Source organism: Physeter macrocephalus, chromosome 11 (genome assembly GCF_002837175.3).
Source record: "Physeter macrocephalus isolate SW-GA chromosome 11, ASM283717v5, whole genome shotgun sequence".
NCBI lineage: Eukaryota > Metazoa > Chordata > Mammalia > Artiodactyla > Physeteridae > Physeter > Physeter macrocephalus.
Genome location: NC_041224.1, coordinates 60,628,113 through 60,641,051, shown reverse-complemented (window position 1 = coordinate 60,641,051; position 12,939 = coordinate 60,628,113). Strand labels below are relative to the sequence as shown.

The 12,939-nt window shown below is 35.2% G+C and overlaps 1 protein-coding gene across 4 annotated transcripts in view; it reads right to left on the bottom strand.

Annotated features, from left to right (window-relative positions):
- PIAS1 (protein inhibitor of activated STAT 1) overlaps positions 1-12,939 on the bottom strand; it is a 120,363-nt gene that overhangs the window by 7,715 nt on the left and 99,709 nt on the right. For all 4 annotated transcript variants that reach the window (XM_007102657.3, XM_055088068.1, XM_055088069.1 and 1 more), the window contains 3 exons: positions 12,071-12,144; positions 2,089-2,249; positions 233-363 (listed from right to left, as the gene is read on the bottom strand). In XM_007102657.3, the coding sequence (XP_007102719.1) occupies positions 233-363; positions 2,089-2,249; positions 12,071-12,144 (366 nt within the window). The remainder of the gene's footprint in view (positions 1-232; positions 364-2,088; positions 2,250-12,070; positions 12,145-12,939) is intronic.

Here is a 12,939-nt window from a genome sequence, read left to right as displayed (position 1 = left end):
AACTTATTAGATTATGTTATTCTGAAATCTTATACCACAAAATTTTAAAAGCTGGCAGAAAGTGAATTTAGAGTTTCACTACTTCTGAACATTTAATCAATAATTTAATAAGAGTTATTGAGCTATCCATAAACTGCTGAGTATTCTTAAAAATTTTATGTGTTTTAATATTGAAAACCAAGGCTTTACAACAACAGGGAGACTGCCCCACTCTTGGAAAACTAACACTCACCATCAATTCCATTGTAAGAGGCAGAAACTTCCTGTACTTCCTTTTTTGATCTCATAGGTGCCCAAGAGCCATCCTCCTTAAACTGTATTTCATCACAATCTGTACAGTACTTTAGGATTTCCATAAACAAGCTATAAAAAACAATTTGTCCTTTGAATATCACATTCTAAAGAAAGACCAATTAGAATTATTACTATTCAAAAAACATTCAGACCTTCTATGTTTTGTACAAGTATAAATGAGAAAGAAAGTGTAACAGACAAGGTATATTTGTTCTCAAAATCTAGGGCTATATAGGAGAATAGTTACTTAAATTATGGTACCTGCATGCAAGAAAATATTATGTAACCATGAAAAATGAGGTTTCCAAAGATTTTTTAATAATATGAGGGGAAATATATGTTCACAGAAAGTGTGAAGAGGCCAAGAAAACTCTGTACTTTAAAAATAAAATTTTGTGTGTGAGTGGTATATAAATAGTGCTTATCTCTCAGTGGTGACACTGTGGATATTTATTCTTTTTCTTTATACTTTTCAACATAATCCAAATTGCCTACAATAAGCACATCTTATTTGATAACTGAAGAAATACATGCAAAAATATGTATTGAAAGTTAAAGCTCCTTGATAATTACCATGTAGATATTTAAAAAATGAGATTTTCAAAAATGTGTAAAATTAATGATCAAATTCTCGGGTTGTAATGTTAAATGAAACCAAAGGATAAAAAATACTAATACTGTATAATCACAAATATGGGGAAAAAAATCAGAAAATAACATAACAGCTTTTTATTTTCATATGTTTCCAATTTTTCTTTAGGGGTGTGTGTGGCTTTTATAGTAAGAAAGAATAATCCCAAGTGATGCAGGCATCTAAAGTTACATAATATACAGAGTTGGTAAAATATTATTCAATTCTGATTTATTAGTGATCACTGACGTCTCTGAAAAATCAAACATAAAACATTTAAGTTACATGTTTACTTCTCCCCATATGACTGGTCTGACATCTTTCAAGCTCTGGATTACACTTCTATTGCTAAATGTATTCCATTCCTTATGTTATATCTTCAGGCTTCTATGTTTTCTCAAATATTATAGGTAAGTTGTATTAAGCATTTTTCTAAAGAGTACAGGAAATCTCAAGAAGATCCTTCTTTTCACAATTTACTTTTGTTCAGCGGCAAAAAGGAAAAAAGGAGGCTAGAGAATAGGAGAAAACTGAAAGGGCTATTCGAAGATGTTTGGAAGGACAGATAAAACACCAGAGTGTTAAAAAAATAATCAACTGTTGTGATGCTATAGGTGGAGAAGAAAGACAAAGACAAGTATTTTACAGAAACAGAAAAACAAAGAGAGCTTCTATTGAGTGTGTTGATCAGTTTTAGGAGCCTCTATGGTAGGGAGTAGGTATGCTGGCCCACAACTGAAGCACCAGGAAATCTCCAAAAACAGACCAATTTCTGGTCAGTTAGGTTAACCAGAGTTTCACAATTCTTTCATTCTCTCTCCAAAATGGTCTGCATGTCTAGGGATAGATGGATTCATGTTAGGAAAAGGTGTAAGTACACCCTACTTAGAACCATTGGTGCTTTAAAATGGTAAATGTCAGGAGGCACTGAGAGTAAGGCACACATTTTCAAAACAAGGGGACATAAAGTTAAAAAGGAAAATGTTCACAATTCACAATATTAATTACTTAGAAAACTACTGACTTCTACAGTCATGAAAATCCTAAAAATACATAACTCAGAAAACACTACCTATAGAATTTTAATCCCAAACGTGATGGATAACAAAACCAATAATAGATGGTTACTTTGAAGTACAAGGAAAAACTTTAAATTGACATACCCATCAATAATAAGGTGTTCATATGGAGCCTTCTTATCACAGACAGGACAAACCCAAGTTGGTTTTTTCTCATTCATCTGAATATAAAGAGTTGCATCAAAACACTGCAGATGAGAACATGTAAGGGCCCGACATGGAATTGTCAGCCGCATTTTACCAAGCTTTGAAAAAGGGAGACCAAAGTAAATATTAGACAACTGTTATACAAAATTTTTCCTGAAACACAAAGTGTATGTATTCCAATTTAAAGCGTATTCTATTTACTTTTAACACATTTTCTGTGAAACATCTACCGGTTAAAAATTACAATATTTCTTTGGATATTATATGGAAAGTTACAGCAGAGGTTATTTACCCTCAATCCACAGTTTACAGATCTGTTTTTAGGGGGAAGAACTATGAACCCCTTGAAATTACATGCAAAATCTTGTTAAGTGTGTGCATTTTTCCAGAGAAAGTGCTTTCATCAAATTCTTAGAGTAGTCCCTAATCCAAAAAAGTTAAGAACCACTTTACTAGGTATTGGGAAAGGAAAAAGGAATGCCTTATTAAATGCTCAAGATACAGATACTCTCATTAAGATATCAGGTTGATTGTAATTCAGAGGTCAGAACAGAATAAGCATTCTCCACAATGCTTGGCAAAATTGCCAAACGGCAGCTCTGAGAAGAAACCCAGGTGTGCACACTCTCTTCCCTCACTGGGCACCATCACAGGCAATTCAGCAAACACCTCTGGACCTCTAGCATCTCTAGCATGTTATGAGACTTGCTCTTCTTGCCCTGCAAATAGTGCTTATGCTGACATAGGTTGAGTCTGTCCTACGAACAATGAAATCTGCTTCATCTGGTCCCTGAACTGCCAGCTTTGGACCAAAGCAGAGAAGCTGTCCAGAGATCTGCCCAGGGAGCTACCATATCATGACCTCCTTGCATGGAAGACACTTCGTACAGTACAGCTGAATAACCACTGTGGGGTCCCCGTAGGTCACAATGGCCATATAGTATAGAAGTCACCTACTTTCAGTAACCACACTTTTTGCTAAATATCAGGAAAAGATCTTCCACATGTTTGTGAGCTTGAAAAACATAAGGCCTTGGAAAGGATATGAGTTAAATGAGGAAAAAAAGAGGAAAAGATTCTTGGCTTAGGAGAATTTCACGGAAATGTGCAATTTCCTAGTCTACCAAGGAAATTAACTGTCATTTGGGGCCCTAAATTATTGTTCTCACACCAGTGATTTACTGTGCCTCTAGGAAAGGCACTTAACCTTGCTGGGCCTCTTTTTCTATCTCTGAAGTAACATCGTTTCCTCCTTACTTCAACAGGATGTAGTGATGAAGAATAAAAAAGGACCCAGAATGTGTCATCAATTTGAGAAGGGAGTAATGCCAGTTTACAGTATCAGAAGTATGGACAGGAGGGATGCAGAGAAAACTGATAGCTTCCTTCTCTGTGCTCCCAACTCTACACTGCATATGATTATACTATTTATTTATGTGTTTCTCCTCCTACTAGAAACACATTGGGCTCATCACCTTATCCTTGGCACTGGGAAAGGTACTTGCTATACATACAGCAAGAAGATGGTCCTGTGTACTGATCAGGCTTCAGCTATGCACGCTGGGTAGTTCTAGGAGGCACCATTCATTGAGGGTATGAATCCTGGAAGTTATTTAGTCTCTCTGAGCCTTAGTTTCAGAAAATGGGGATAAAAATAGCATCTATACCATAGGACTGTGGGGTCTAAATTATATTTATTGCACAGGGCCTGACACAGAGCAAGTACTCAATATATGTCCCCCATTATTAATTAAGGTACAGAAACATATTTGCTTCAAATCACTCTGTAAGCTAGTAGGAGACCCACTCAAACCTCAGCCCAGTCAGTCTTCTCTTCTATGCTCACACAGTATTAAACAACTCCATTACTCCCTTTCTACACTTCTATTCAGGTTTTATGATTTGATTTACCTAAGTACCTGATGAAAAAGGCACATACACAAAAAGAACAAACTAACTCTTATAACAGAAATATCATCTATTTACCATTAGCCAAGACATGCTGCGTTAGTCTAGAAACATCTTCCAAATAACGATCTAGGTGGTGGTGCTAAATTACATTTTTATGTCTTAAGTCACACCTTAACTTATCTGTGAAGTGAAAATTCCTACTGAGTAGGTATATTTGCTACTGCCTTAATACTAAGTAGAGAAATCCTAGATAAATACAGTCATCGTAGACAAGGTTCATGTAACTGCAGAACTAGTAGGCTACTTCTGATAGTTTATGAAGACAACGGATAAGATAAGAAACAAAGATTGTTTCAGAATCCAAGCCATAGGCTGTAGAACTTATACTATGAAAAGCAGTTATTCTCCAAAGACCGTCACCTCACGTAACTTTAGCCCTATAATTCCCAGCTGTCAGTTCATCTTTTCGTTGGGAGAGCAACTCTCAAGCCCTTATATGATCAGCCACACTGACAAGTTTACCTACAGAATTTTTAAGGAACACTGCTACATGAATGGCACAGGAAGGACGTTTACAAATAGGTATAGGAAAGGAGAAGTTCAATTTCAAATGCGGTTTATTAGCCATCACACAAATGTCTTGCTTCAAAGAATTACAAAGTAATTGTTACATGACCCTCATACTTCTGATTTTTAAAAATCATCACTAAATTCTAAATACTTATCTATGAATGGACACTGAATTCTCTAACTTCAGAAAAGAAGCTGAGCTTTGAACATCTTCATCCTGTAATTACAAATTCCCCTTTTCCCTTTATAGGATGGGGTGGATATTTGCATCATTTGCAAATAAACACTTTGAAAACAACTCCCAAATAAATTTTCTAATGCCATTAACCTTACTATAACATAATAGTAACTGATGATACTTCAAGACAAAATACCCTACTTAGATATAAGTTCAAATCAGCTTATACCAAAGGACCCCCAAAACATCAATAATATATGTACTTTTTCCTTATAAAAAGAAAGTAGTGTGATATTGAGAATTTAATAACTTTTTCATCATCATCATTATGATATGTATTTCATGAATAAATTCCCAAGTTTATTTTTTTTTCTTCTATCAACTCCAAGTGATTTGCATTTGAGTTTACAGGTCTAGGGAGTATCTCACAAAGCAGGTTCACAAACATTCTTCCAGCTCTATTTTTAATGAATTAGAACTGAAAAATTCCCAAAGAGCAAAAACATCTTTAATTATTTTCATTGCCTTTAGCTAAACAGCACACAAAAACAGAAACTCATTTATTTTGATCTGTGTGTATCACAACAAGGGTAATTCAAATGCACAGTCAGACATCATATTTACATATTTCAAAGGGAACAAATCTCTTTTATTATTCTATAAATTTGATATATAGATGAGTTGCCATTACAAAGTTTTACTTTTTAGAGTAAAAACATACCTAAAATATATTGCCTTACTGTTCCAGAATAATTGTAAAGGGATTGTCCCTTTGGCCAAATAGAAATCCATAAAAGTATTATAATTATGGGTTATATATATAGTTGTTTTTCCTATAATCTGAATTTTGAAAGCATAAGTCAATTTAAAATGAACTGCTGTAACTGCTGAAACTAAAAAGGGAGGAGCAGGGGGATATGGAAAGAAAAATTTAAAGCTCGCCGATTAAATTAAGAGGTGCAACAAGCAAAACATGATTAACATTTTCTAATAATATAAAGATCACCTGAACTATGAAATTCAAAACTAGTTATATAAATAAGAACATCAAGATTTAGATTGTAGTCCTTATTTATATGAATAAATGCTTCATATAAATGTTAAATAATATAAACATCATATATATATTAGTACAACTGTAAACACTTTTAAAATGAGACTGCAGAAAAACAAGACTCCTTCCAGTGATTTGAATGGAAAATGAAGCTTATGCACGTTCCTAAATTTCTCATGTTCTCTGAACTGGTGTTTTATAATGGAATGGGGCGGCAAGGAATCATGTCAAGGGGGAGGGTGGATAAAGAGGTGTTTGGAGGAAAGAGGGTATGATAGGTATATACCTTAAAAACAAACTGTCTTCCCACCCTCTACTTAGCTGGTCTGTGAACCATTTTTCTAAATGTTAAAAAATACCACATTCCTTTACACCATAGTCTGTTATAACATCTGATTACTTAAGAATCCACCCCATGTCCCCCCGGCCAATATTTTTTATTGTGGTAAAAACATTAAGCATTAACATTAAACCTAGCACCTCAACCATCTTAAAGTGTACAGTTCAGTAATGCTAAGTATATTCACACTGTTGTACAACAGATCTCTAGAACTTTTTCATCTAGCAACACTGAAACTCTACACCCACTAATTTGCCCTTCCCCAGCCCTTGGATCCATCTTTCTACTTTCTGCTTCCATGATTTTGACTACTTTATATACTTCATGAGTGGAATCATACGGTGTTTATGCTTTTGTGACTCACTTATTTTGCTTATTGTAATGTTCTCAAGGTTTATCCACATGGCATATGACAGGATTTCCTTCTTTTTTCATGTTCCATATATTATATTCTATTGTATGTATATATACCATATTTGTTCATCTCTTGATGGACATTTGGGCTGCTTCCACCCTTTGGCTATTGTGAATAATGTGATGAACGTGGGTATGCAAATTATTTCTTCAAGATCTTGCTTTGAATTCTTTTAGATATATACCCAGAAGAATTGACAGATCATATGTTAATTCTATTTTTAACTTTCTGAGGAACCTCCACACTGTTTTTCCAAATGGCTGCAGCATTTTACATTCCCACCAACAGTCCACAAGGGTTCCAGTGTCTGTGGCATCCTCACTGAAACTTGTCATCTTCTGATATTTTTGATAAGCTCCATCCTGATGGGTGTGAAGTGATATCTATGTGATTATGATACGCATTTCCTTAATGATTAGCGATGTTAATCTTTTCATGTGCTTGTCAGCCATCTGTATACCTTCTTTGGAGAAATGTCTATTCAAGTCCTTTACCTATGTTTAATCAGGTTGTTTGTTTTGTTGTTGGGTTGTAGAAGTTCCTTATATATTCTGGATAGTAACCCCTTATCAGGTATAAAATTCTCAATTATTTTCTCCCATTCCGTAGGTTGTCTTTTCACTCTGTTAACTGTTTCCTTTGGCAAGAAAAGGTTTTAAGTTTTTAAGTTTAAGTTTTTAAGACCAATGGGTGTATTCCCATTGGTCTGTCTTTGCTTTTGTTGCCTCTGCTTTTGGTGTCATATCCAAGAAGTCACTGCCAGATTCAACTGAAGCCTTTCCCCCATGTTTCTTCTAGGAGCATAACAGTTTAAGGTCTTACAGTTTTGATCTTTAATCCATTTTGAGTTAATTTTTACATATGGTGTAAAGTAAGGGTCCAACTTCATTATTTTGCATGTGAATATTCAGTTTTCCCAATGCCATTTGTTTAAAGAGACCATCTTTTTCCCATTATGTAGTCTTGGCACTCCTGTAGAAAGGCATTTGACCATATTGCTTCTGGGCTCTCTATTTTGTTCCATTCGTCTATATTATCTACCTTTCTGTCAGTACCACACCATCCTAATTACTACTGCTTTGTAGGATGTTTTGAAATCAGGAAGTGTGAGGGCTTGAACTTTGCTCTCATTAAGATTGTTTTGGCTACTCAAGAGTCCCTTGAGATTCCACAGAAATTTAAGGATTTTTTTTTGTATTTCTGCAAAAAATGCCATTGGAATTTGATAGGAACTACACTGAATCTGCAGATCACTTTGAGTAGTATGCACATTGTAACAACATTAAGTCTTCCAATCCATAATTATGGGATATCTCTCCATTTATTTCTATCTTCTCTGAAGTCTTTTTTATGTTTTATAGTTTTCAATCTCCTTGGATGAGCTTATTCCTAAATATTTTATCCTTTTTTTTTTTTTTTTTTGCCATATGCAGGCCTCTCACTGTTGTGGCCTCTCCCGTTGCGGAGCACAGGCTCCAGACGCGCAGGCCCAGTGGCCATGGCTCACGGGCCTAGCCGCTCCGCGGAATGTGGGATCTTCCTGGACTGGGGCACGAACCTGTGTCCCCTGCATGGGCAGGCGGACTCTCAACCACTGTGCCACCAGGGAAGCCCTATTTTTTTTTTTTTTTTTGCCATACGCAGGCCTCTCACTGTTGTGGCCTCTCCCGTTGCGGAGCACAGGCTCCAGACGCGCAGGCCCAGTGGCCATGGCTCACGGGCCTAGCCGCTCCGCGGAATGTGGGATCTTCCTGGACTGGGGCACGAACCTGTGTCCCCTGCATGGGCAGGCGGACTCTCAACCACTGTGCCACCAGGGAAGCCCTATTTTATCCTTTTTCATGCTATAGTAAATGGGACTGTTTTCATAGTTTCCTTTTCAGTTTGGTCACTGTTAGTGTATAGAAATGCAACTAATTTTTGACTGTTGATTTTGTATCCCGCAACTTTGTTGAATTCAGTTCAAACAGGTTTATTTTGGGTTTTTTTTGTGGAATCTTTGGTGTTTTCTACATAAAAGATCATGTCACCTGCAAACAGAGATTATTTTACTTCTTCCTTTCCAATCTTTTTTTCCCTCCTTGTCTAATTGCTCTGGCTAGAACGTCCAGTACTATGCTGAACAGCAGTGGTGACAGTGGGCATCCTTGCCCTGTTCTTAACCTTAGAGGAAGAGCTTTCAAGTCTTTCCACACTGAGTATGATGTTCATTGTGGGCTTTTCATATATGACTTTTATTATGTTGAGGAAGCTTCCTTCTATTCCTAGTTTGCTCAGTGTTTTTATCATGAAATGGTGCTGAATTTTGTCAAATGTTTTTGTCAAGTTTTTTCTGCATCGATTGAGATGATTATGTGGTTTTTGTCCTTCATTTTGTTAATGTGGTATATTACAATGATTTATTTTTGTATGCTGAACCAGCCTTACATTCCAGCTATGAATCCCACTTGGTCTGGTGTATGATCATTCTAACGTGTTGGTGAATTCAGTTTGCTAGTATTTTGTTTAGGGTTTTTGCATCAATATTCGTCAGGAATACTGGTATGCAGTTTTCTGGGGGTTTTTTGTTTCATTTTGTCTTGTCTTGTTGTGTCCTTATGTAGTTTTGGGATCAGTAATGCTAGTCTTACAGAATGAGTTTAGGAGTATTCTTTCTTCAATTCTTTGTAAGAGTTTGCAAAGGACTGGTGTTAATTCTTCTTTAAATGTTTGGTAGGATTCTCCAGTGAAGCCATAGGGTCCTAGGCTTTTCTTTGTTGGGACATTTTTCATTGCTGCTTCAATCTCCTCACTAGTTATAAGTCTGTTCAGATTTCTTATTTCTCCATGATTCAGTCTTGGTAGGTTATGTGTTTCTAAGAATTTATCCACTTCTATGTTATCCAATTTGTTGGCACAGTAGTGTCTTATAATCTTTTTAATTTCTGTGACATCAGTTATAATGTGTCCTCTTTCATTTCTAATTTTAGCTATTTGAGTCTTCCCTCTTTTTTTCTTAGTCTAGCTAAGGATTTGTCAATTTTGTTGATCTTTTCAAAAAACCAACTCTTGGTCTCGTGATTTTTTTTGGACTGTTTTTCTAGTCTCTATTTCATTTATCTCTGCTCTAATCTTTATTTCCTTCCTTCTGCTGACTTTGGGTTTAGTATGTTTTTCTTTTTTTAGTCTCCTGAGGTATAAGATTAGGTTGTTGATCTGAGATCTTTCTTCTTTTTTTTTTTTTTTGCGGTACGCGGGCCTCTCACTGTTGTGGCCTCTCCCACTGCGGAGCACAGGCTCCGGACGCGCAGGCTCAGTGGCCATGGCTCACGGGCCAAGCCGCTCCGCGGCACGTGGGATCTTCCCGGACCGGGGCACGAACCTATGTCCCCTGCATCGGCAGGCAAACTCTCAACCACTGCGCCACCAGGGAAGCCCTTTCTTCTTTTTTAATGTAAGCATTTACTCCTATAAACTTCCCTCTTCTGCTGCATCCTGTAAGTTCTGGTATATTGTGTTTTTATTTTCATTTGTCTTCAGATATTTTCTAAATTCCCTTGTGATTTCTTCTTTGACTCATTAGTTGTTTAAGAATGTATTGTTTAATTTCCACATGTTTGTGGATTTTCCTGTTTTCCTCCTGTTACTGAATTCTAGTTTCATCACACTGTGATCAGAGAAAATACTTTATAATGATTTTAATCTTAAATTTATTAAGACTTGTTTTGTAGCCTAACATGTGCTCTGTCTTGCAGAATGTTGTGTGTGTTCTGAGAAGAATGTGTATTCTGCTTTGTTGGGTGCAGTATTCTGTATATATCTGTTATGTCCAATTGGTATACAGTGTTGTTTAAGTCCTTTGTTTCCTTATTGACCATCTGTCTGGCTGTTCTATCCATAACCAAAAGTGGGGTATGGAAGTCTACTACTATTATTATGTTGCTGTCTATTTCTCCCTTTAGTTCTGTCAATGAGTGCATTATATATATTTGGAAAAGAATTTAAAAATTTAAAGTAATAATATAAAAAGCCTGGAGTCAAAATACTTTCCCTATAAAAATGACTGGCTATAGTAAGGAATAAAAAGATAGAAGGATATATACAAAATTATACATTTGGTGGTTTTTATTAACTTCACTGTATTTCTTTCTGTACTTTATAGATGTTTAATAGTGAACAGGAGTTCTCTTAGCAATTATAAAACAAAAAAGTTTTTTTTAAAAAGAGCTATGCAAAGTACTCTATTATAAACTAATTCATGAGCTATTGACTTTTTCATATTGTTTGAGGTTTTATAAATTATAAAAGACTAAGATATAAGACAAATAACACTTAATTTTTGTTTAAATTTTTTGTTTAAGAATAAATAACTACGGGCTTCCCTGGTGGCGCAGTGGTTGAGAATCTGCCTGCCGATGCAGGGGACACAGGTTCATGCCCCAGTCTGGGAAGATCCCACATGCCGCGGAGCGGCTGGGCCCGTGAGCCATGGCCACTGAGCCTGTGCGTCCGGAGCCTGTGCTCCGCAACGGGAGAGGCCACAACAGTGAGAGGCCCGCCACCCACACGCACACACACACACACACACACACACACACAAAAGAATAAATAACTTCATCTCAGATTAGTAGGATTTCAATATTAAAAGCTTTCAATATCAGGCTTGCCTGAACAATCCTGGCAAATCAGGAAAGAGCTGAGTCCTCTTATTTTCCATACTTTCTCCCCAAATTTAAATATGATTAATTTAATTACAGAACAAAAGGCAATCAAAATATCAAAGTAATTTACTCTCAGTTTTTCACATATTTTTGTATGAAAGCATCATTCAACTACCATTCCTACTGTTGGTGGACCTGACATCAAACTAGTTAAGAAATAAACCTTAACACATTTTTGGAAACTTTTTCACCACCAGTTTAATCATTTGGTATGTCTTGAGCCTTATATTTATTTTGTAGAAATGACTGAAATTGATCTCATTTTCTGGTTTAAAAATATTTCTAGTTGATTTTTATATGCATAACCAATTCAATTACTCAGGCTAAATAGAATAGTTTTTAAATGTTGTTATAGTTCATTGTTGGCAAAATGGTTAAATTGAATGTGTGAATAATCATGGCCAGATTTTTATTCAGAAGTATACTATTTTAAAAAATGAAATTTTAATAAATATACTAAGATAATAAAATGCATTATGTGGAGATCTTACACTTAAGTCTGAGAGAAAGTCATTTAATAACCACAAGCAATATTTAAATATAACTTACTAAGAGCAGAAAATTTTTATAGACATAAATTTGTTTAGATTTCAAATCCTAAGACTACATGATGTCTTTTACTTTTCATAAACTCTAACAAACAAGTGGGCATGTTTCAGTTTAACAGAACTTGTTAAATACTGGAAATACTTAATAACCAAAGAAAATGTATATTAAGCCTCCTGGAGAGCAAATATTAGTTAACACTTACTGGACATAGTAGAGAAACCCTCAGGCTGGTTGTAGCTATTTCACTGTCTGGATCCGCAGTCAATTTCTCTTTAACTGACATTCATCAAAGAGAAAACAAACAAACAGTAGAAGTTTATTAAAGAACATCAATGATGCAACATAAGAAAAAGAATGAGGAACTTAAAAAAAAGAACTCAAAAATAATCTGCTCAATTATTTTCCAATCAATTGAATGAAAAGATAAAAACAATTATAAGGTTCATAATCTCTACAATAATAAGCAAAGGAAGGAAAACAACTGTATATCTATAGACTGACTACATTTCCTGTAAGTCTCCTATTTCTCACCCACAAAACGAAAACTGCATTGAACTAACATAAAGGAAATTTATATAGCAGGTAAATATATTCAGCTGATGGCAGACCATCTTCCTTTTATAACTCTAAGATACTGGATAAAGATTTTCTTTCTTTTAAACTATGACAATATTATTTTAAAAGAAACTAATAAAAAACAACTATAAAACTAACATGTATAAGTTTTTACAATGCTCATATAATACAAATATTTATTATAAACACATTAATTCTAATTTCAAATTATAAAAAGAAAAAAGTTCAATTGATTTTTTTACCATATGATTATTTGAGCTTTATATTTATTTATCCATAACCTAATTAATTATGCTACCTTGGGCAAGTCAGTCCTCCTCTCTGAGCTTAATTTTATTTCTTGGAAAATAACAGCCTACACTAGATAATCTCCACGTCTTCTCAGTTCAAATTTCCTATGGTTCTTAAGAGAGGAGGCACTGGTAATTTTACTTCTAAAGCTGTTCTGTTACTCTCAGTCAGTCTAACATAACAAGGACCTTTTTAAAAAAAAAA